The sequence below is a fragment of the Apis mellifera genome, linkage group LG6 (assembly GCF_003254395.2).
Source record: "Apis mellifera strain DH4 linkage group LG6, Amel_HAv3.1, whole genome shotgun sequence".
In the NCBI taxonomy this organism is placed as follows: Eukaryota; Metazoa; Arthropoda; class Insecta; order Hymenoptera; family Apidae; genus Apis; species Apis mellifera.
In genome coordinates this window covers 5,314,733-5,341,371 of record NC_037643.1, presented here as the reverse complement: position 1 = coordinate 5,341,371, position 26,639 = coordinate 5,314,733, and the positions used below count along the sequence as shown (strand labels likewise).

The 26,639-nt window shown below is 26.5% G+C and overlaps 3 protein-coding genes, 1 long non-coding RNA gene and 1 other non-coding gene across 9 annotated transcripts in view; 3 read left to right on the top strand and 2 right to left on the bottom strand.

Annotated features, from left to right (window-relative positions):
- LOC409448 (collagen alpha-1(IX) chain) lies at positions 1-19,765 on the top strand. Of its 5 annotated transcripts, XM_026441175.1 has the most exons (20): positions 3-399; positions 9,695-9,756; positions 10,351-10,570; positions 10,666-10,876; positions 12,088-12,258; positions 13,625-13,696; positions 13,771-13,860; positions 14,350-14,466; positions 14,553-14,660; positions 14,766-14,970; positions 16,457-16,663; positions 16,736-16,923; positions 17,039-17,200; positions 17,303-17,500; positions 17,611-17,812; positions 18,129-18,230; positions 18,614-18,715; positions 18,973-19,140; positions 19,217-19,285; positions 19,355-19,765. In XM_026441175.1, the coding sequence occupies exons 2-20, from the start codon at positions 9,714-9,716 to the stop codon at positions 19,471-19,473; spliced, it is 2,754 nt and encodes a 917-aa protein (XP_026296960.1). In that variant the 5' UTR covers positions 3-399; positions 9,695-9,713; the 3' UTR covers positions 19,474-19,765. The 5 variants fall into 5 exon arrangements, with proteins under 5 accessions (XP_026296964.1, XP_026296962.1, XP_026296960.1 ...); XM_026441177.1 differs by lacking the exon at positions 18,129-18,230 and having other exon boundaries at positions 2-399; XM_026441176.1 differs by lacking the exon at positions 18,614-18,715 and having other exon boundaries at positions 9-399.
- Positions 3,681-8,325, bottom strand: LOC102655446 (bromodomain-containing protein DDB_G0280777). The gene is made up of 2 exons (XM_006561259.3): positions 7,727-8,325; positions 3,681-6,681 (listed from the first exon to the last, which is right to left on the bottom strand). The coding sequence occupies exon 2, from the start codon at positions 6,660-6,662 to the stop codon at positions 4,143-4,145; it is 2,520 nt and encodes an 839-aa protein (XP_006561322.1). The 5' UTR covers positions 6,663-6,681; positions 7,727-8,325; the 3' UTR covers positions 3,681-4,142.
- On the top strand, positions 9,234-9,306 carry TRNAR-ACG. The gene has a single exon. It is a non-coding gene; the product is annotated as a tRNA-Arg (tRNA).
- Positions 18,854-25,807, bottom strand: LOC100578454. Its single transcript, XR_003304814.1, has 3 exons — positions 25,587-25,807; positions 19,813-20,398; positions 18,854-19,246 (listed from the first exon to the last, which is right to left on the bottom strand). It is a non-coding gene; the product is annotated as an uncharacterized LOC100578454 (long non-coding RNA).
- LOC411673 (dystrobrevin beta) overlaps positions 19,918-26,639 on the top strand; it is a 19,281-nt gene continuing 12,559 nt past the window's right edge. Inside the window, exon 1 of the mRNA XM_006561253.3 lies at positions 19,918-20,344. The gene's annotated coding sequence lies outside the window, so the exon portion shown is untranslated. The remainder of the gene's footprint in view (positions 20,345-26,639) is intronic.

Genomic DNA, 26,639 nt, shown 5'->3' with positions numbered 1-26,639 from the left:
AGAAGAAAATCGAAATTCCAATGAAAACGCACAAACTCCTTTCTCTGCATACATATGCTAATTCACGATCAACAGTAATTGTCTCTTCTCCTCGATGACGGAAGATGGAAAGCAAGATCGAATCTCCTTGAAGGGAGACGGAGAGAGGCAAGCCATGCGGTTCTCCAGGGCTTATCAGTTCATGCCAGGCAGTCGTGCAATGCGTTGACTCGTCTTACAATTTTAATTGTGTCTTAAATATTGTGTGACATAAATTAAACGGATATATACACGTATTTATATGTGCCAATTCATTGATTTCCGCTGATCGAGCAGCAATTATCGAAAGCACACGTTCTCCAACCAAAGATTTTCGTCGCGCTTTAACACGACCGGAAGAAGCTTCTTCAGAAAAAGCCGGTAACACGTGGATTCTCTCGCACATGCTAAAACTTTGACGAACCATTTATTTGTATCGAGAGGTTTAACGATCGTGAGAAATTCAATCATTCTGCTGACACGATCTATTCTCTAAAAATATTCTATTTTATAATATTCTTTTATTCTTTTTTTTTTCTTAGTTTTTTTGATGGAAGTCTTTCTTTGATCCTTTCTTTCATTTTTTAAATTACAATAACAATCACAAATGTTTTACATGTAATTTTTATTATTAGATCAGTAAGTAATTTGTATATACATATGTATATATTCAAGATAAATCTGATCTCAATGATCTTGAAATATATCATAAAGGATATCGTTTTGAACAATTTTTTTCTTTCATCAATTGATGATCTATCTTAGTTTTTGCAAAAAATTTTCGATACTGTTAACTTGAATTCTATCTATATGCATTCATGATGTATGCATTCGTAGAAGCACGTGCAACTGTATACTATTTCTCAACTATTTATATATAACGGGTGTATGGATGCTTTGGATATTTCGAATATGATAATAAAATATAAAACAATGGTGATTTAAATTGCAATAATTGAAGTTAATTTTTCCATGTGTATATATATGTATATACATCATAAAAAAATCTTAAGGAAGGTCTCGTTTAAATTTATGAAGAAATAGATTTTTGATAAGCTCACCCGTTATATATACATATGGTTGCCATCTTTAAACGACAGTCGCATAGTGACGCGTACTTTGTCACAGATGCATACCTATAGATAGAATTTAATGGTATACAAAAGTTTTTTTGCAAATAATTCGAAAATTAAAACCGATTATTGATTATGTAATAGAAAGAGTAATTAAAAATGAAATTGTTTACAATATATTTCAAGCTTATTAAGATTTCTTAAGAGGGAGAAGTTAATGTTCTACAGCAGATTGGAAAAAATTGCAAAATAATGTCTTTTACAACATATTTCAAAATCATTAAAATTGATGAGAAACTATTGCCATTTATTTTCATTATTTATTATAAAATCAATAAAAAAAAAATCTCTTTTTATTACAAATTGAGGTTTGATTTCAAAGTGAGGATATTAGATTTTCAATATTTTTATGTTTAACCATTTTCATATGAATTCTTTTAACAATCTTCACTATTATTGCGATTCAACATTCTTGTTAGTCGTTTGATTGTGTATCGTTGTTTGATTTACATTTCTCTTACATTGTGTCACAGTGAAATATTTCTAGCTTCTAAATCTTAAATCACTATCTCCATTGTTCTGTAACAAGATATACTATGACATATTATTCTTTCTTTAGTGCATAACAATGTTGATAAATAAATAAGATTTCATTTGCTAATTTTTCAATCACGTTTATTTCGAAAAATAAGTTGCACAATACGCATATTAATTTCAATAATGTCGTATTTAATAATCGATAATATATTTTATATGTTTTCTCTATAATAGTTACAAGTAATATATCTTTCGTTGTAATTGTTTCAATGTGATGTACGTGAAAAAATTTCGAAAAATAAGAAGATTATTAACTTAAAGATTTAATCAGAAAATTTCAACTATTATTTTATATAATAACTTTTTTTTTTTAGTTATTATTATGATAATGAAATTTTCTTATTGGTCTGAATTAATGTTCCTTGCATTGCTGATTTCAATTGTCATCATCAATCATTTTGTTCTCGATACTTTACGAATGTATCGATCTCGTGTAAAGATAAATAAAATTCCTGTGATAAATGTCGTGAGAATATATATAATGACTATTAAAAGTAAGAGTTAAGCATTAATTGCAAGTTCAAATTTCTTCGATAAGATCATCGATAAAATATAAAATAAGAATTGCATCATTCAAAGATCGTTTTTATTTTTTTAGTAATTACCGTTATGTAGATTAATGTCTGTATTCTATAATCTATAATAGATTATAGAAACTTTTTTTTTTTAAATGTGTTAAAATGAATCATCTTCGGCACTTTAAATCAATCACGCAATGTTAACTTCTCACTGTAATTGGAATGCCGAGATATTTTTTAAAAATATTTTTCATAAATTTCTGAAAAATATTTATTATCATATATTAAATAATTGTGTAATAATTTTTTTTAAGAACATTTATTACAAAAAATACAAAATTATTAATATATCGCACATTAAACAGTAACGTAATATAAAATGATTTAATGGTTATTACACTTATTTATGATATTATTTGTACAGAAAAAAGCATATCTCATTTCTCTTTTTCCAAGAGAATATAATAAATATATAAAAGTAATATCATTTTACAGTATTATAATATTTGGCAATAATAATTACTAATGTAATTATTGTTGTGATTCGTGTACAATAGAATAGAACACAACAATTAAACGATTAATTATGCAGTTTTCTCAGTTTCAATTTTACTATTAGTTTTATTTCATCATTAAAACAAGAAATCGATTAGGGGAGATTGAAAAAGTATAATGTAAATTATTAAAAAAAAAAAAAAACAACAAAACTGTTATTATTAATAAAAATAAATAGAATTTGATTTAAATATATGCGTCCCTAATAAACATGTGACCATTATATAACTATTAATATAAACATATTGCAATAACAGCTAATATAATTTGATATTATCAATACATATTTTAATTCCTTCGAATTGTTCAAACTTTTTATAATAGAGATTAACAAATGATATAATAGTTTTTACAAAATGTTTCGATATAGTTGAAATATTTCAGATCTGTTACTTATTCATAAGAAAGTAGTTTTTTAACCAGTTCACCTATTATTTATCGTTATGTTTGTATCAACAAAAGATAAGTGACAGTATGTTCATTATTATGGATGCATTTTTATGTATCTCCCTTTTTTTTAAACGATAAAAAAAAATATATTACTTTTTTGATATTACTCCTTTGTCTAACTTTTCCTTTTTAGTGATAAAATAAAGCTATGTGATAATGAAATAATCAAAATTCAGCTAAACTGTATAATTATGTACTTATTAAGAAGTATCACTCATACTTATTCAACATCAATACATATATATATATATATATATAAATACGTCTGATCTAAACGGAAATAAAAAACAAAATGATAAATTCAACTATTAAAAGGAATTATCATTATTTATACTAATAATAATAATTTATATTATGACTGCAATGATTGAGAAAAATTTTGGAAAGATCAATTAAAATATTAAGTATTTCAAAACAGCAATTCTTTGAATTATTCTTAAAGTATTCGTTTTTTGAAAAATTGAAATCCTATTAGTATTATTATTCATAAATAACGAGATCTCATATATTTCATATTTTATGATGAAATAATACTGAAGATATATTGTTCTTTGTAAATTCATATTGGAAATGATTTGTACAAAAAATATACAATATTTATATTTGTATATTATTATACAAATTTCCATTTAATAATTTCGTCATCAAAAATTTTTTAGAATTTTTCAATGTTATTATACGGTAAAAATTATTCCCTAATATCTCTAATTATATTTAATCATTTAACCAATTTCCATTCAATCAGACACATCAGGAAAAAAGTATAACAATAAAAATTTAATTTCAAAATCAACATTAAAAATTAGAAAATTATTCATAACAAATATATTTTAACATTTTCGTTTCATAAACGAATTCATCATTATTTTTCAATATCATTTTTATAAAGCTCTATCATTATACACCGGACGCATCATTTCCGTTTCCATTACTATTCATCGGTACCGTTGACTAGATCTATTACGACCGGTACATTACTTCTATTTTCCATTCCACCGGAACATGGGGCAAGAAATCGGCTAATAGATTCTCGAATATTTTCCATATTGTTTTTTATCTCGAATATATCATTGCAATAATTAATATTATATTGTCGTAATATTTCAGATGTTGTATTGATATTTTCATTACATATCATTAAATTTTCTTTTGTATTATCCGACGCACACAATGACACATTATTATTACTTTGTATTTTCGTATGTTCCTTTACATTTGAAATATATTTTTCTTTGTTTAAATTTTTATATTCTGAATTTGATTCACTTACGATATTTTTCTTCCTTTTGGCATATTCATCGTTTGCATTGCTACATTTGATATTAGATTTTATATTGCGTTTCTTTTTCATTATAGATCCGCTTATTTTCTTTTCCAGCAAGTGCCAGCCTTGCTCTTCCATTCTCTTCATATCTCTAATGGCGTCTTGTACTAACATCTCTTGTTCGAATCGAGTTGGCGATTCATGATTGATCTCTGTATTAGTGATACGTCCTCTAACAATTCGTAATACTTCTTCTATTTCGTTATTAACATCGTCTTTCATGGTAAGAATAGAAATTTTCTTAAGTTGGTGTTGTTGTTCCTGTAGATATTGCTGCTGATCTTGTTTCATTTGTTGTTCTTGTAGTAGTTTATGCTGACTTTGTTGTTCTTGCAACTGTTCCTGGAGATATTGCTGTTGTTCTTGCAATTGTTCCTGGAGATGTTGCTGTTGTTCTTGTTTCATTTGTTGGTTTTGTTGCAGATGTTGTTGTTGTTCTTGTTTCATTTGTTGGTTTTGTTGCAGATGTTGCTGTTGTTCTTGTTTCATTTGTTGGTTTTGTTGCAGATGTTGCTGTTGTTCTTGTTTCATTTGCTCTTCTTGTAGTAATTGATGCTGATTTTGTTGTTCTTGCAATTGTTTTTGAAAGTGTTGTTGTTCTTGTTTTATTTGCTGATCTTGTTGCAAATGTTGTTGTTCTTGTTTCATTTGTTGGTCTTGTAGATGTTGTTGTTCTTGCTTCATTTGCTGATTTTGTTGCAAATGTTGCTGTGATTCTTGCTTTATTTGCTGATTTTGTTGTTGTTGTTGTTGTTGTTGTGAGCATTGTTGCGATTGTTTTTGCAATTGTTCTTGTTTTTGTTTCATTTGTTGGTCTTGTTGTAGATGTTGTGAATATTGTTGCGATTGTTTTTGTTTTTCTTGCGATTGTTCTTGAAGATAGTGTTGTTGTCCTTCTTCTGGTTGCAATGATTGCTGTTGTTCTTTTTGTTCTACTGGCATTGATTGTATTGTTAATTTAATAGGTGAACTTGAAACATTTGTATTTGGCACGATTATTGGCATAATTAATGGCACTATTACTTGTATTTTATTAGAAATATCCTGTAAGTTTTCAGAGGCGTATTTTTCTATCTCATTTATAATAAAATCTTTTTGTATCTGATTTGCGTTAATATCTATTTCTTTCTTATTTTCGTTTTTATTTTGTAGACAAGTTTGTCTAATTGGTTTTGACGAAATATTTGTACTTTCTGATAAATTATCACTTTGTAGCTCATCTTTCGTTTTATTATGAGCACATTTCACATGTGACGAAGAAATGCATTCATGAACAATGCTACATTTTTCGTTTGCGCAGGTTGCACATGATAGTCTATTCGAAATATGATTTTCTTCTTGCATTGCACTGTTTCCGTAAACTACTTGCTTATCTGCTACAATGTTACCAGCCGCATATCGATTCGAACTTTCTACCACGTGTATACAGGAGTTGCAACGTAGACAAGGACTATTACAGAACACAGAAGGATCGATACGAGAAACGACACTTTCATACTCATTCTCACCTGTAATTAATTCACTTTCACAATGTAGCTCAGTTTGTGTATGTATGTTAATTTTCTTTCTTTTTAAATGTTTCCGCTTTACCGATATCTTAGAGATAACTTCCTTTCCTATTTTTAAAGTTAAATGTAATTTTTTATGTAGTTTTGTTATAAAATTTTTACTAGATTCAATTGTTGTATAATTTAAAGATTTTGGAATTTCTTCCCACACATCAATATCGTTTTCACTACATTGTGTCCCTTTTATAGCTATATGAATTTTTTCATGTGTTTGATGTTTTAATGAATTATGTATATTCAAATCTGTTTTACATTTAAAACACTTCCCGCATAGTTCACATGTCGCCCCCAGGATAATAACACGGCAATCACGTAATGTTACACCAGTGGGAATATTAATTTTTTTAACCTTATGATCACTATTTGGCATTTTGTATTTGTACTGATATCTTTTCATTTGAAGACCCATACAACGAAAAAAATCTTCTTTCCCATTTACTTTCGATACGTCAAAATTGTGAGATTGTAGACAATGTTTTTCACCATGCCTGAATGTCCTCAACGAGTATCTACTTGGATCTCCAATGCTGTGGTAGTCCCGTTGTATATGTGGCGCCATCTTCTAAATTCATGAATCCCTGTTGATAGAAAATGCTAAATTGAGATTTTTTTAAATATTATAAATTAATAATGATATAAATAATATAATACAATGATATATTAAAAATTTTATAATATTATTTTACTAGTAATTGAGAAATATATAGAATATTATAAATAATAATTTTAATAGCTATAATAGCTATTTGTACGTTTATATATAGTGTGTCTAATAAGTTTACATATAAAGTTAATTAATTTTTCATAATATTTGTGAATATAATATTTCAAAATGTATTTTTTTCAAGCTACAATAAATATATGAATTATAAGTGTTTATTATAATATTTTATATTTTATATTTTAATATTTTGTTTTATTAATTTCAAATACTTATTTATAACCTGATTATAATTTTATTATTGTAATTATTAATTTGAAAGATAAAGATAAAAATATAAGATAATAAAAATAGTGTTATTATGTACAAAATAAATAAATCAAACAAAAATATTATTTATTTAAAATAATAAAGTATAAAGATATATAGTTTAAATTAAATTTAAACATCAAATTAATTAATATATTATATTAATATTAAATTTATTTTAAATACATTTTTAATATTATATTTTTAATATAACTTTAACATATAATTTTTTAAAATAAATTTATATATTTTCATTACATTAATTATAGAAAGATTTACAGAAATATAGATCAAATTCTTTATAATTTATTGTTGAATAATCATGTAAATAAGGTTGATGTTTTGCAAAAAAAAAAAAGAAATAAGTAATCAAAAAATACATTGCAATTTTTTTATATATTTTTTTTCATTAAAAGTACATATTTTACAAATATTTCTTCAAATTTATATAAAATAACAAATGCATTATTATGATTAAAATTGTTTTATCTTTTTTGATCTTAATTGATTTAAAATATTTTTTATATTATTTTATATGTTCATATAAATATTTAATGCTCTTTAAATAAATTTCTTTTCTTTTATTTTATCTTATCACATAATAAATACTTCAAAATGTTAAATAAATATTTCAAAAAAAATTCAATACTTACTTAAGAAAAAATTATAGATCTTCAAACTTCAAATATAAAGATTTTTTTCCAGATTACATAAAATTATTGAAAAAAAACAAAACTTAATCAAACAACATAAAGAAATAATACTAAATCTGCAAAATATATGAACAACATAAGTAAACAAAGTTGCATCAGATGACGTAATCCCAATGTTGCCAAATACATATTCTATCCCCACTATTATGATTATAAATTGACTTTTTAAGTATAATAATTATAAAAATAATCGTTTCTAGCTAATAGGTAAGAAAATGAAAACGCATACTATTACTTTTTCTCTTCAATTCAATTCAACGTAACACAGAAAACTGAAACTTTGGTAGACCCAACATCGCAGTATGGCAACGCCACGTAGTCATAGTCAAGTAATCCGATAAGACCCACGAGGTTCAACCAATAGGAAGCAAGGTTGTATAAAACACAACCAATGCGTGTCTGCATTTTATTCCATGTGGCCCTCACTAACACCATATCGCAGCCGGCTACAGTGTATTTATCTTGCCGGTAACGGAAAAGAATTTCTGACGCAGTATTGTTACTGACTGACTACCGACGAAATACATAAATCAGCTCGATATAATATATTATTGTTGTATATAAAAATAAAAAAAAAAAATTATAAGAAATACTTTTATATTCATTATCTATTTTTGTATTTTTATAAATCTATTGAGAATAGATACGTTTATCAATTAAAGTTCTATTTATGCAAAAAAAAAATAGTTTTTATTGAAATATATTATGTATTTATTTTTGTCACTTGGTAATAAATACATATGTATGTAGAGAACTTAAAGAAATTGTAATGTCATTATAATCTATATTTATTATGCTTATGTATGTATGATACATATATGATTATTTTATAGCATAACTTTATATTATAACGAATAAATTTATATAATGAAAATTATAATTATTCTAATTCAATTAAACTTCAATATCTATTGAATATTGTATATTTCTAAAAGAATATATACGTATATATAAATTCTACAAGATTTTATCATTAGCAATTATTATGTTATATCAACTTACATTGTTGATAATTACTAGGAATATATTATGTCAGATTAAAAATGCTTTACTAAATATATGTTTATTATTCAGAATATATATAATAGTTACATACAGAATTTCGTTTAAATTATTTTACAAAATAAGTAAATTCATAAAAAATTAATATAAAACATAATAAATTTATATTATATCAGAAAATAATTATTTTTTTTATATTTATTTATTAATTATATGTAATAATATTATAATTATTGTAATTATTTAAAATATCATTACAAATATAGTGCATTTAATATTAATGAAAAAATAAAATTTTATCGATTATTTTACTCTTAAGTAAAATTATTTTCAATATATTTTATTAAAAAGAAACGATAATATGAAATGTAAAATATATAAATGTTTTTAAAAATATAATTTATTTTTTCTTTATGATAAAAAAACTAAAATTCGTAATCAATGCGGTCCTGTGGCGCAACGGATAACGCGTCTGACTACGGATCAGAAGATTCCAGGTTCGAATCCTGGCAGGATCGATGATTAATTTTTTATTTAAAAAATTTTAATATAATTACTAATGCTTCTTAATCATCTTTTTTTTTTTTCAATTTCAATATCAGTTTCATAAATCATAATAATTCTTTATAATCTATATAATCATCACAATATTTTAAATATCTTTTATGTAAGATCAAACATAGTTTTGATCTTCAGTAATTTAATTTTATTTAATTATATTCAGTTATTTTTTCAATTATCTTTAAAATATTATAGAAAAATTCGAGCTTTATAAATAAGGTTATTAATAGAATAATTTTGATATAGAGAAATAAATTCCATATTTTTATATATGAGTAATAATTAAAAATAAAAATAAAATATTTATATGAAATATGATATTAAAAATAATGTTTTTTATTACAGAATCAATTTGGATCTGCGAATGTACTTCTCAGTATGGATATTCCTATTTGTACAATTCACACGTAAGTTTTTAAATTTGTTATTTTTCCAATTTATTTGTTTTTCGTAATATTTTATCTTCCTATTTTTTATCTTAGAGATAATTAGATAATTATTGTCTTCACAATAGATATTATAATAGAGATAAAAGATGGTCGTTTGTTTAGAAGTTTCACACATAATGATTCAAAATAATACATATAAATATTACAATGCAGAAACATTATTTATATTATTTATATTATATCACATTGCATGATCTAAAATAAGAATATCTTATGTAATATTTTGTTATTAATAATTGTTCTTCAACTATAAAAGAAATTATAAATGAATTATCTATTTTTAAAAATTTTTATCTTAAAAATAATTTTCTATAATGAATTTTTAATAATCTCTTTTATATAGAATTTTAATTATATTCATGGGAAATCTTTGGAATATCGATTTTAGAAACCAAAAAAACATAGAGATATCAGTTAAGGCTTATTCATTGAGCGATTTACTTAGACAAATTGAAACGGAAATAGAATGAAACCGCTTTGTCTCCGTTACAGTCTATTTCCGCCTTGGTTCATTTAACTGAAATTGTTTATAATTTAACAAAATTTTCGTAGAATATATTTTCGGCGAGGAAACTATCCCAGATTTCGTACATGGACCATGCGAAGGTTACAAACAAGGTGAAGATGATCTCCAAACAATTGACTTTATCAGTAAATTGAAATTGGATCTTTTGGAGACACATTATACTGGTGTGACACGAGTAAGAGGTAGTAATCGTATGCAAACAGCCTATAGATTGGAAAAAGACACTGACATTACTCTGCCAACCAAGTACGATATCTATTTTTTAACGATCTAAAAATAATCGATTCAATGGTTAATCATCTATTGTGTAAAATTCTTTTCTTTTTTATATTTTTTCTCAGAAATATATTTCCAAACGGATTGCCAGAAGAATTCAGTGTAGTTTGCACATTCAGAGCCAGAAAACTATCGAAATATACTTGGCACATTATCAAAATCGTCGACATGGAAAACGAGCCCCAATTTTTAATCGCAATGAACCCAAAAGGTCAAACTTTGGATTTGTTCGTGAAAAGTGATGAAATGCAAATAGTATCGTTCTCAGCCGATCATGTGAGTATAAAATGTAAAGTCTTTTTTAAGTCTTGTTAAAAATTCCATCGATAATTTAAATTATAAAATATTGGAAACATTTTTTAAATTTAAATTTCAATTCATTTCATCAGATTTTCTTATACTACATTTATCTTTTTATTTATTTTTTAATATTTGTATCTATCATCTTTTGATGTATTTTTTAAAATATTAAGTAATTATTCAGATTATTATTTCAATTATTAAAATATTTTTAATTTCTTCAATTTAATTTTTATTATTTTATCATCAAATTTGAAAAATCATTTCACGTTCTTATTGAAAAATTTGCATATCTTTGGCATGTAACATCGAAACAATATATTTGTACAAATTTCAAAATTGTATTAGCTAATTTAGTAGGAAAAATAGATACCTTGTGCAAGTTTAAACAATTTAAAGCAGGATAAAATATTCATAAACCAAATGCATTTCCACTAATCAGGTCGAGGATTGTCAGATTGATCAGATCATGTCATATTTAATGCTAGCTGTCTCTTAAAAATGTCATGGCGGATTGTGAAATGATTAAAGCAAGTCTCGAACGATTGCGGATATTTCAAAACGTGATTTCATCATGAAAACTCGAGCTTCCTGTCAAATATCAATCGGTAGATCACGCGTTGGCGTAGAAATTAAACCCTCTTCATCGGGATGCGTGAAAATCGTGTCATGGATCATTGAGTAAGCATCTTGCGAAATAGTTTGAAGGTTTTTTAAAGCGACGAGACGCGAAAGACCTCGCAAATCGAAAAAATTGATGAGGATACCATTCGTGACATTTGTTAAGTTATCAAAGAAGCGTTAATCTTTGCGATGTAACATTCTTAACGAATCGCGAAAATTAACAATTAATTGAACAAATAACAGAAGAGAATTGTCTGCTTGCTGCATTTCCTTGAATTTTTTCTATTTTGAAAGATAGGATGATTCTCATTTATATTTCAATTATGATTTTTAAACAAATGAAAATATATTATGGAACAATAATATATTTATTAATAAAATATAAATAAGAATGTTATATGTGTAAATATTTAAATAATTTTTTCAGAGATGCAGAATATTTTAAAAATTTATTAAATCTTTCATTTTTAAGAAATAATTAAATTAGATTAGATTGACATATTGTTACTGTAAATTTTATATTTTTCTTGGAGCAAAATTGGCATAAATTTTGATTGGAACAGATATTCGATAAGAATTGGCACAAAATTGATATTGGAGCCTTCAAGGATAGGCTGGTGATATATATCGATTGCGAATATGTTGGCACACAAGACGTGAAGCCATGGGGTCCGATCAAAGTGGATGGCGAGATCTCGATATCAAAGATGTCGCATAGTAAGCTCACTGTACCGGTAAGTTCGATCATTCACTTTTGATATTATATAAAAGATAAAATAACTAGCGTTATTGATAGCTCATTAATCAATTTCAATCGATTATATAATCTGTAATATATAATTATTGACCATTTTGTCAATATATCATCATATATTATTGTAACGCCAATTTTTTTTGCCAATTAATGATAAATGGCACGATATCATTCATAATTATATTTTCTTATGTAATCAGATGTTTCGTAAAACGTTGCAATAAATGTTTCTGGAATGTTGAAATGTCTTTTTTAGATCTTTTAATTCCAACAAATTACTAATGAAAATCAGAAAACATGCACAATTGAAATTAATATGAAAATTAACATGCGTAAATTTCACAGAATACTATGTGACACATCCATAGGGGTTGCTCGCATTTGTTCATATAAGATACATGTATATCCATTATATGCAGCAATTAAGGAGCACTTAATTAATAAACACTTTATAATGAACGAGGTTGAGACGTAACTGGGACAAGCTAGATTTAGTATTATTGTCAAAGTGTGTAATGCGTATGGAAAAATTTAACGAACTTGTAATATGATTATTACAGTCCCGCAAAGAAAGAAAAAAAAAATTGTACAAAACAACGATATTGTAAAATAGTTTGTTTTTAAAATTATCGATTTTTAAACAAGTTTATAATCAATTAATAAACATAAAATAATGATACACTTTTTATTTATGAAAATTAAAATAAAACTCAAACATGTTTATGGAATTTGATAAATTAATTTTTGAAATGAACGAAAATATAACTGAATTTTTTTATAAGTCTAAATTAATAAATGTTCAAAATATTCATTAATATAAGTTAATATTATTAGTATTAAAAAAGAAGTCATTGGAGAAAATAATAAAATATTTAAAGTTAATATTTATTCGATTAATAGAATTTTATTGCACCATCATCACTTTTCTTAATTATTTCGTATCTATAATTAATCTTATTTATAATATCTTTAAATAGAATTATATATTTTTTCTTTTTTTTTTTTTTCCTTTTCATTATTTTATCGGATATTGTTGCTTCTATACAATATTATAATCATGAGAATATTATGATAATTAAGTCGAATTAAAAGAATAAGTATTGTATGTAAATATAAAGATATTTATTTGAAATTTACAATAAATTTAAATATGTAATAGATACTCGCGCGGAAATTATATCTATCTTCTTTTTCTTTTTTAAAACCTTCTTTTTTTAAAAAAAAAAATTCGTAAATTTCTTTTAAGCTATTATTTTAAAGCACAGAATATATATTTTAAATATCCGAATGCTTTTTCTTTTTATTCTTAACATGATATTTGCTTCCTTTTGGAAATATATTTTTAGATCGATATACAATGGATGGTCTTAAATTGCGATCCTACGAGACCTGAGAGAGAGACCTGTGAGGAATTACTGGTAAGTCTATATATATATTTTACACAACCTCGCAATCCATTAAGATCCCATGGTTGTAATTAACGTAATTACAGAAGAGCCTTAGCAGCCCTTTATTACCTCAGAGAAGACTTAGCTGTGAAATTATCTGTCCACAGAGATCTCCTGAAATTAATGGCACTAATGTAAGTTAATTCTTCTCTTTATTGCTAAACATTTTCATCCGATTTCCATTCAATATTTAATACTTTCAAAATAGCACATTAATATAAAATAATTTTCCCTTTAAAGCGTATTTTTTAATATTAAATATTCTCTAATTAATTTTTTTTTAATACAATGACACAAATTGAGATATTCAAATTTCACAAAGAGTTGTATCGAATATCACGAATATTTGATTAGAAAGAATAATAATCCCAGTACTTATTCAAATAAATTCATTAAGTATTCATATATTCAACTTTAAATATCTGTATCAAATAATCTGTATTTGTCTCTGTAAAATAAGATCTGAGCAATAGTAAGAAGTCTAACAGAATTTTATTTCAATAATATATAAAGTTGCATCAAGATGAATATATTTCTTAAGATTATATAGGAGTTAAAATTTATTTTTTAAATTATATAATTATGTAATTAATATAAATAATTATATAAGTATATTTATTTAGGGTTTACCTGGTCTACCCGGATTACCTGGGCCACCTGGACCACCTGGACCAATTGGACAACCTGGTTTACCTGGACATCCAGGTTTACAAGGACCGCCTGGCGAGCAAGGCAAAATAGTGAGTTAATAATAAATAATGATATTTTTATAATAAAAATGATATATATTGATCTGTTTTATTGTAAATTATTATGGAATTGTTAGGGGCCGCAAGGGTTTACTGGTGCACGAGGATTTACTGGTGGTCCAGGTCCTAAGGGCTCTTCTGGACCTATTGGACCACCTGGTCCAAAAGGAGAATGTGGAGAGAGAGTGGGCTTATACATTATATTTATACATTATGTCACTTTGAATTTACTCTTAACTAATATAATTGATTAAGATAGTTATATTTTGCTTACAGTTTGCTTTTTGCAGGGTGACATGGGATTTCCAGGATTGAAAGGAGATCAAGGTCTTCCAGGGCCACGAGGTTATCCAGGACCTCCAGGAAATATTAGCGATTATCGGGATTCTTTATCACGATTTACAGGATTACTAGGTCCTCAAGGATATCCAGGTCAAAATGGTTCAAAAGGAGAGAAAGGGGATCGCGGGGTTAAAGGAGAACAAGGCCAAAAAGGTAGTGGGTTAATATCTATTTTTAAAGTTTCTTTCTTAGATTAGTAGTAGTCGTGTCAAATGTTAATTGTTCGTGTTAAATACGATTACATGGATTTATCAGATAAGTAATCCTTGAACTGTAGCGTAAACTAATTTAATCTTGTTAGAAAATCGCGTGGAGTTGTGGGTGTCCATTGTCCACGTGCGCGATAGTGATTCATCGTTAAATATATTATTCTGCCAGTGAACGTGGAATGTTTATTTTTTAGTATTCAAAAAATTTAATAATAAGAAAATTTGATAATAATTATTCATATTTTTGTTTAATATAATTTGTTTCATGAAAATAAATTTCTTATATAAATACAAATTTTTGTTATGATTTATATTATATATGTTGTCTCTTGATTTAAAGTGTTGTTAATAAATAATAAATGAATTTTCTTCGATTCAATTAATGCATTAATTATAATGTTACAAAAGATCATTGACATGAAGGAATGATTCCTTCCAATAAACTATGTCAACAGTCTCATATTTAAAGGTCGAGCACAATCGAGTAATGGCTTCAACTATCTAACTAGCATATTTCCATTTATTCTATTTTATCTCTTTTTTCTTCTTTTCTCTTCTTATAAATCTGTACAAAATATATAAATTATAAATTTGATGTTATACATATTTATTTATGTTACATGAATTTTAAATTTAAATTGAATAAAAAAATTATTTTTAAAAGCTATTAAAAAATTAATATAATAGAAAAAAATTAAAGAAAATTATATTTATATTTATTACTTATAATTTTGTTTTTTAAATAAATTGAAATATGTTAAAAAAATATGTAATAAATTAATATAAGTTGAAAAAGAAATAGATTAAAAATATTTTAATAGCACAACAGTTAAAGGATAAATTTTAATCAAACAATAATTTTAATATAGATAAATGTCATCTTTTCAATCATGAAATGATGGAAATCATCTAGAGATTAAAAATATATTAAGAATTTGATTTTATATTACTTTCTTTTATATTACTTTTCTTTTTTTTTGATTCGATCACTGGTATCTAAAAGCAAATATAAAAAGCTATAATTCTAGTATTTTCTGACGAGTGACACAAAAACGATATATTGTCATCTATATCGACATCGACCTAAATACAGCTATTCAAAGTGATTGTAAATCAATTTGTTGCAATCTGCTGCAATACTCGTAAACCCATTGCTTTTATTAATCACTAAATGTATGTTCGTTCTCAAAATAGAAGAGACTAGCTCTATATCTAATTGCAGAATTTTTACTATTAAATGACCTAATTTAAAAATATATAATAAATTGAAAGCAAGTTATGAAAAAAATTTAAAAAAGAGCAAAATTATAAATGTTTATACTTGTTTTTAAATTAAATTATTAAGTAAATTTTTTAAATAAAAACTATAATTATATTTTCAAAGGTTAAATCAATAATTACATACATAATCATTATATATATTAATTTAGGTGAAACAGGAGAAAAAGGTTATCCAGGTCAAAATGGATTTCCTGGAATAGAGGGAAAATCAGGACTTCCTGGTTTTCCAGGTCTTAAAGGAGAAATAGGATTTCCTGGAATACCGGGTCCACAGGGATTACCAGGTCCTCCAGGTGAAATTGGCGCTCCTGGAATTCAAGGAGCAAAAGGAGAAGCTGGAGAACCCGGTCGTGATGGTTTGTAAATTAAATTGAAAATTAATATTTTCTATATAAATTATTAATATATTAAATTTATTTATTTTTTAGGTTTACCAGGTTCAATAGTTGGTTCAATAGTACCAGGACTACCTGGTCCTCAAGGTCCCCCTGGAATACCTGGAAAAGACGGTCTTCCAGGAATAAAAGGAGAACCTGGTCCTATTGGTCCACCAGGTCTTCCAGGATTACAAGGAAAAAACGGTCCTCCTGGTTCTCCAGGACCACCGGGATTACAAGTAAATCTACATTAAATTGAATGTCGAATTTACTTTTTTAATAACTAATTAAAATTTGTTTCAATTTTTATTGTATAAATAATAAGCAATTCAAATTTGATTAAATTATCATTAGGGTTTATCTGGAGAATCAGGTTCTCCAGGTCCTCAAGGAATAGTTGGCCCTATTGGAAAACCAGGATTACCAGGACTCGATGGACAACCTGGAAATAAAGGTGATAAAGGTCAGCAAGGAGAACAAGGATCTGTCGGGCCACGTGGTTTACCTGGAAGTATTGTAAGTTTAACTTTTTGTTGTTATTAAACAAGTCATATCTATGTTTCATTCATAATCTAATTTTTAAAATTTAAAAAGAAAAAAGATTTTTCGATTTTTTAGGGTGCGCCAGGTTTACCTGGAGTTGCTGGTATTCCAGGCTTAGAAGGACGATCAGGTTTACCAGGTCCTCCAGGACCTCCTGGACCACCGGGTTCACCTGGAACTAGTACAGAAATGTTAAGTACAAATAATGTATTAGAAACTATTGGTAGTCCAGGAGTTAGTGGACCCAGAGGTCTACCAGGAGCACCAGGATTAGTAAGTATTCCAATTATTAAATCAGAATAAGAGATTTCGCTTATTTTTAAATATTTTTTAAATTTGATATTATTCTAAAATTCCAAAATTATATTTTTATAAAAAATTAGCCAGGTGAGAGAGGACCTTCTGGAGAAAGAGGTCCAGAAGGTAAAATAGGATTACCTGGAATACCAGGAAAAAATGGAGCTCCAGGACTTCAAGGACCACCAGGAATTAGAGGACAAACTGGAATACCAGGAGTTCAAGGACCACCAGGCCGGAGTATCACCGATTCAGAAATTCGAGAAATATGTGCCAGTGTATTACGAGGTGGATATTTAAACATTATTTCATATACTTACTCTATTACTTTATTTATTTTATTAGTGATATTTTATTGAAATAGAATAAAAGGTGGAAATTATCATTATATTATCTAAAATAATAAAATTGAATAATTATAGGTACAATTCATAAAGAATCTGATTGTCTGTCTAAAAAATGTCAAAATAATGACAAAAATATAAAATGTAAAAATGTTGAAATAGTAAAAGTATAATATATATATAATAGTATAATGTGAGCTGTTTTTTGAGTAAAAAATAGAAAGATAACTATTCCTTTTATTGCGGCTGTACGTATATAGAGCAGATGACTGAGATGGCAGCACAAATACAAGGTCCACCTGGTCCACCTGGCCGAGGCCGTCCAGGTCGTCCTGGATCACCTGGTCCACAAGGTCGTCCAGGTATACCCTTGAAAAAAAGGATTATCAATTTAATTTGCCTGCATTTGATCTTAAAACAATAGAACATGATGGTGATATTGCTATGGATTTTTGTTATTTTTTTCATTTTTAAAATAATCCCAAAAATCCATAGTAAATGGTGAATAGTTATTGCACAATAATATCCTTAACATTTCTGAAATATTCACAATGATATTCGTCATTATTCTGTCATAAATTGCTTGAAGTTCCACCTTCATCCGTAGTTAGAGTCAGCATTCATCAATGTATGATTTATTTACCTACACGCACGTCCGTTCGATTAACAGTCAATCGATCGGAGATTAACAACTCATATGGCTGTGTACGTCGATAAAGACGATGGAATCCTGCATGTGTCACAGAGAAGCTGAAAGAACTAACAGAAGGTCTACGAGGACCACCCGGGTTGCCGGGGTTGGCCCGACAGGGCCGTCCCGGTCGAGCCGGAACCCAGGGCATCCCAGGTATCTACTTGAGATGGAATATCCTAATTCTATTATCTTCTTATGCTTTTTATAGCGATTTAATCTAACCTAATTAATTAAATTTAATCCATTATTCCTTATTGTATTAAAATTAACTTAAGGAAATTAGAAAAAGGAAATAATATATTTAATTTATATGTAGTTAGAAATAGTTAACAATGCATGCTTATAATATTAATAATACATTTTTTTACCTTAAAATTAGAATTAATTTATAATGGAAAATTATCTTTTAGGTGATCCAGGTCTTCCAGGTTTACCTGGGGAACGTGGTTTTAATGGTTTACCAGGACCACAAGGTCATATAGGACCTCAAGGTCCACCTGGTGAACGGGGAGAAAAAGGTGATAGAGGTCCGGAAGGTGTCGGTGTAGAAGGTCCTATGGGTCCAAGAGGACCGTCTGGTAATACATGAACTCTTTTCTTTCATTATCTTGATAAATTTAGCATTCTTTTTTTTTATGCATTTTATGTTAATAGGACCACCTGGCAATGATGGCGTTGGATTACCTGGAAGGCAAGGAGAACGTGGAGAATCAGGCAGACCAGGTATAAAAAAAAGTTAAAAACATGTTTTTAAATTCTTCCTCAGATATTTTTAGTTTCGTTTATCGACAGGTATTCCTGGGATGAGGGGACCACCTGGACCCCAAGGATTACCTGGTTTTTGTGAGTTATGCAATTATTCAAGTGCTAATTATTTACAATATACTCGCGGCAATGAGAAAGGACCTTAATTTATAAATATTTTTATTAATTTTAAAAAATAAAATTTTTAACCGTAAAAAAAATAATTAATAACTAAAATATCAAATTTTTTGCTCAATAATACTAAAAATATCTTTCAAATCATTGTCGTATGATATATATTTCTTCTTTGTATATTTACGTAAAATAAGAATTCATGAAAAATGATCTAATTGAACTATTATTTAATTATATATTGTAATTCAATCAATATATCAAATTAGATATTTCTAAATATTGTTATGAGTGAATATTTTTTTAAATAAAAATAAAGTAAATAAGAAAAATCTTAAATTTATATTAATTTTGTATGACATATAAGTACTCACGTATTTCGCCATTATTCACGACTATCGCGCGCGTAATGGTCCAGTTCCTTGTTCTTCCGTCTAAAGAGGCGATGGCGCCACTAACAGTGCCAGTTGAAATTAGTGATGGCCGCGAGGCTCGTGATGCATAATACGTCGAGATTGCATTGAGTTTGTTTACTGCAAGATTCTCGTGTTGGATAAAATTTAGTAACTTTCATTCGAAGCAGGCTCAATATTATTATATATTCGTGTGAAAATTACATTCGGATAAATTGTATTTGTTGTAACAGTTCATAGAATCGACGCCTTTAGTTTTCTTGACAGTTTTATCCCGTGTTCAGAGTAGCAATAGCCACTCGAGTGCCACGAGAAGTGTCGTTGCATCGTCACTCAGGCGACTTTCTTAGAACAGCAGTTGTCCTGATGACATCGCGTATGTGATATAACGATACGAAAGGAAGCTTTGTCGACACGGGGACGGCGACCCCACACCGTCGACACTTTTTTCTTCTCACCCTTCCTGGAGACACGCGCATCAAAAGCGTCCAAGGTATGTACACCGGTAGGCCAGGTTAGGTACATCACCATGTCTCGTGACGGCGTTCTATGTTTGATTGATTACATGCATGATTTCGTATGTTTTTTGTATTATGATTAATGAATAGATTATATATATAATTTCATAGAAAATAGGAAATTTGTAACAATTTTTAATATTTTTCTATTTTATATTCATATATCATTATCAAATTATCAACGTTTATTATTTTATTAGCTTACTGCAGATAATGAATTTTATTCTGAAATATACATGGAAAATGACTTGATTATTTGTGATTATTTGTGATTAATTAAAAAATATGAATATTAAATTATATTAGAATAGAATAATATTTGAAAAAAAAAGATAATTTTTCAATTTTGTTATTAAAATCGATGCATTGATAGTACCAATACGGTTTCACGGATTTTAAAGCTTTAATTTTGTTGCACCTGCAAAAAGAATATTATCTTATTTATAAAATACCGTTATGGTATATTATAACGGCAACGATAAACCTCGACAAATAAGATTAACTTTATATGCGTCTAATGTAATATAACGGACATTGTCCCAGCAAATATATCCTATCTGGCAAAGGAAGTGTTTGTTCCCCTCCTAAACAATGTTCCACTGACACACGTTGCTTCCTCTACTCGGCATTGGTCCAAAACATTATTCTCAGTTGATTCACATTGTCAGGTACCATTAATAACAGTTTTTTAGAGCATGAAATGAAGTATCAATCGTTAAAATTGATTTATAATCCAATTATATATTATTAGAAATTATATAATATTTTTAATAATTAATATTTATCCTTAACTTTATGATATGTGTTTGAAGATTTATATTTGGATTACTTTAGAAATATAAATGTTAATATTTTATTATCAATTATTCATATTGTAAAGTTTTATAATATTTTAGTTTTATTAACTTTATAATAATAATATCATAATATTAAGTTTATAATATAGATTTCAGTATTATATTCCAAATTGCATGATATTGTTAGAGATTATTTGTTTAATTCTTCATTTATATTTCAAGATTGAAATTATTTTGACAAAAATATAAATTATAAGAAATCCGAAATTAACCGCGCCTTTTTATCGCTCCGTTTCGCATGTTCCTCTGTACGCATCGAAACTGTCCCACATTCCCGCCTGTTCCTCTGTCTCCTCGGGCGATCTTATACACCCCTACCTGGCCCACTTATTGTATTGATTCAAACTTAGGCATCTGCACGTTCCTCATTCCTTTGCAACTTCCTGCTTGACGATCTACCTTTAACTTTTTGTAATCCTTCCGGTAATTTGTATTTTACATTATTTTACAATAATTTATTAGAAAAAATGAAAGAAAGAGAAAATGACAAATCGATATACTTTGGAACTTTTTGGTTATCTGGTGAAATTTTTTTTTCATATTGTTTCAGTTTCTCTGTTTCTCTGTTTCATTCAATATTTAATTTTTTATTTACTCATAACATATTTTTAATATCGTTTTAATGTTAAAATTCTGTATATTCGAGATTTATGATTAATATTATTGATCATTCGTATTGCTGTTTATAGTAGTATATATTTGGGATCGAAAGCTTTTGTCATCAACAACTTTCGTTGGAACGTTTTCTCTTTATTCGTATGACGTATTCTCTCGCAATTAACGATTGATATATTTTTTAGTTTAGTTATATAAATAAAAATGAAATAGGTAAAAATACGTTTTTTATAATAAAAGTTTTATTATTAAAAATATTTTTCATTTATATTTTTTTTATTTCATGTAATATTTTTTTTTTTATCATGTTATCGATATTTCTTTTTGATATCGATATTTCTCAATTATATATATATATAATTAATGTTATATTTTTGGATCAAATATATTTCAATTTGCAATGAATATGTGATAAAAAATTTACGAAAATTATATGTATATTTCTTTTTACATAATTTTCTATATATTTAAATATGAAATAGCTTTCATTTTTAATATGATTTTAGGTTAGAATATTCTAATGAATTATTTGAATAAATTTGAATGAATTTTTCTTTTTTTAAAATAAAATACATTTTCTCTTTTCAAATTTTCAATTCAAATTCAAATATTTATACAATATAATATTTTTTGCAAGATTAACAGATATTTATTCCAATTTGCAAAATTTATATTCAATATATCAATATTCAATATTCAGTACATCAATTTCATAAATATTAATACATTTAATTATAAATTATTGACGTATATAACAAAAAAATTTAATAAAATAAATGATTTATTAATAACTTAATATTATTTTATTATTTTATATATAATATTATTTACGTCAGTACGTATTATTTTTTATTATTTATCAAAATTATTAAATAAACAATCGGAAAATGAAGAGATTGGAAAATAATAATCGATATTATTTGTGCTCAATTTATGGAATAAAATTTAATTCAAAGAAATGCTTCGAATTTTCGTGCATTGTGCACATTAATTATTTCGCGGAAAAATTAGGAATAAAATCTTTTCTTTTTCTCTTTTTCTTGGTAAATAAAATTTGTTAGGCGCATGCAAATATACTCATGGCTACTAAGGGCTATCGTAAAATATCGATTAGCCAGTTCAGAAACCTACATAGTTTTTATTGCATTTATCCAGACCGTCTCTATATTTACCATGCATTCCACGTGGCAATCTACTTTCTTTTGTTTTATGTGCTCTCTGCATGCTGGTGATATTAACTAGATCAGCAAAAAAGCTTTGTTCGTGGTATACAAACCAGCTTTCGGTACAAAGCTTTGCGAAACGAAGCTCAATGGGATTACATAAGTTATCCCGTTGAGGTTTCCCTTTCCCTCTTTTGTTCCTCGTCGATTTAACATTACATTCTATTCTATTTAACTAAACAGTTTTCCACTTTCATGTATTTAAGACATTGTTAAGCATTAGTCGTTATTGGGCACGCCAATTGAATCAAATTGTATTACACAAAGCCGATTCGTGAAATTGATTAAATACTATGATTGAACATGATCATGAAGGTTTTCATTTCAGAGTACTTACTTTTTATTGTTTGATATTTGATATGTAAATGATTTGATATTTGAATAATTAACTAAAGTAACTAAAAAATAACTTTCTATTGTTAATAATAGATAGTAAAATCATGATATAATCATGATGATTCTTCTTTGTTCTTCATGCTTTATTATTTATGCTCCTCTTTTTTTTATATTTTCATTATAATTGACAGATAATTATACTGTAGAATATATTGTATTTAAAATAGAAATTATTTTTTAATGAAATAAACGTTTATAAAATCATTTACAAATCTTTTATAGGAAAATAGAAAATATTCCAACAAATTGATGAAGTTTGAATCTTTATTTATGATTATTTCAGAAATTAAAATTTTTCCAGTGATCAAATCTCAATCTCTTTTTGTTTTTATAAGTTCAATATTCAAAATGGTTGCTGATGATTTCAATTTCAAATATTGTTTTCTTATTGACTTTTTCAAATATAGATTTTTGAATAGTAGTATAAAAATCTCATATGATATAAATTTTTAAGTTTCCTTGTTTATTTTTCATATAATCTTTTATTATAAATATAAAAGTATCTTTTAATTTTCCTTAGAATAAAAAATATTATTTATAACAAAAAAAATGATAGATAAATAAAAAGAATATTTAAAAATATTTAAAAATCAAAGAAAATATTTTAATACTACTAATAATTTTTTGAAATAAGTAACTCTAATAAATAAAAGATATTTGTTTTAATTTATAGATTATATTTATAAACAAGATAAGAAATAATGGAATGTGTAGCTACTTTACTATCTTTTTATATTATCTTTTAAAAATATTTTATATCATTATAATATAAATAGATATATTAAATAAAATTTCTTCTTTTCCAAAACTAGTTTTCCAAACAATATTAATTCAATATCATAATTATTATTAATTATTTAATTTATCATTTTTCTATCAATTTTCTCATAATCTAATCTTAATCTTGGAATATCACTTTGATTTTAAAACTATAGTTGTTCAATCGTAATACATAAACGTAAATCAACATGCCCTAAAAATCTGCATTCGAAAATAAAATGTGTAATCACGACCAACGTACATGTTGAAAAAAATCGATGCGCTCCGGTTTTTAGAACTGGCGAAGGTATTATTATCGCAACGTTGCAGTAACCCGATGCCATAGTCAATCGAGCAGAACGAAGAATCGATTTACATTATACGTATACATGTGCATAAGGAAAATGCTCGAAAAAAAGAGAGAGAAAAGAAAAAAAAGAGGAAAATTTGTGCGTGTGTATGCCGGTTATTGGAGTGTAGGAGGTGGGTGGTCGAAGTCCGGAAAGCAGTTACGAAGTTCATTGCGCCGCGTAATTAAAGCGCGAAGTGGTGAACAATACGAGAATCGTCGATGCTGGTCCGCCCTTCGAACAAAACCTCTTCACATTCGCGCCGTTTGTGTAACAAGCTTTAATGGCTATGAACGAATCTTATCGAAGGAATCATATCATCTTCGTTCGTTTCAGAAAAATGTTCAGAAAAAAGCTGAATGAAGAATGGGAGTTGGTGCTCGAGAAGGGATATCCCTTGGTTTAATATAATAATCCTTGAGGAATAGCTGTTTTATTATGTACGTTTGAGAAATATTAATCAACTTATTTCGAATTCGATTCACTTGAAGTGAATCAAATGGATACTTGATGGAAACAATATTGGAAAGAAGTGATTATCTGTATGAATGTTAATTGCAACGTCGATTACAATTGTAAATATAAAATTTTCCTTTCTTGTTCTAAAGAATAGATAATTTATCGTTAATCTTATGATTAATATTATTTTTTTTTAAATGATTTATTACAAAAAAATTTTCTCCTCTTTCAAAATTTTGCTTATTATATTTAATATGCTCCATTATTTTTAATTGAAAGTATTATTTATTAATTGTATGTATATTTAAAGCAAATGAGATGTAAATACATCTCAAAACATAAGAAAATAAAAGATAAATTAGAACAATAATTACAGTAATCAATACTGTTTAAATAATGAAAAAAAAAAAAATGAAGCTTGTTCAAACATTGACAATTTGAAGTGACTTGTTGAAGAAAATATTGGATCTTCAGCACATTGTATATAACCTATTCATTTCAATTATTAAAGGTAAAAGCCTAATATGAACGAGTGGCTGTACTCGAAGCGATACTCACGTTTTCGAGGAATCATCGAGAAGCTATTTTCGTAGCTCGACGAGAAATGCCGTTTGTTTTGTTGGTCCTCTAAAGCACGGCCATGTATACTCGAGTGTATTCAAGTATATTCGCGATCCACGACGAACCGGTAGAGAAAATACCGAATTCCCGTTTCGTTCGGATTTAGTACACCACCTCTTTGGATGAGATTTGAAACACTTGAATAAACTTGTTTTTACGTTGCTTTTTCAAGTTTCAAAGTAATATGAATAGTATTTAAAAAAAAAAGAAAAGAAAGAAAGAAAAAAAACAGAATACTATTTTAACATATTTTTTAATTAAATCAAATACATTTTTTCATTTAAGTGATATATTTAATGGATAATCATAGATTAGAAAAAGATTATTGTCTAAAATTTTAGATTTAATGAGACATATTTCATATCATTCATATCATGATAATTGAGAAGGAGTAGATAGTGATATTTTTAGAAGAAAAAAATAATTTTATTCATTATTTAAAATCTGATCAACAATACATCTATTATCATATAATTTAATATATGCATTAAATATTTATTAGACATTGCAATGGAAGTAAAAATTTTTGTTTTTATGAAATAATATGTCAAATGTATTTTTACTTTTATAATATGATTGCATATTATGCGACATTTAAAGCTTATTTTAAGCTTAGTATATTACTCATTATGCTCAAGAACACATTCCAGACTAAGAAAAGAATTTTAATGAGGAAAGATAAGAATTGAATTGCGACGAACTTAACTGAATAATATGTAAAGATAAAGTAGTGTGTTTTAAATATATATATATTCAGAATGATATTGCATGCATATTAATTGAAATAAATATTATCATCATATGGGATAAATAGTCGTAACGAAATAATATGGAACCTGTTAATTGGAATTTATCTGTACTAACATGACTTTTCTTGCATGACAATTGCGTTACGCAATTATACAATTAACAGAACCTATTTTATACTATGCTATTAATTCATTGTTAAACATTTTCAATTCATATCGTCGAGATATTTATTAACATTCT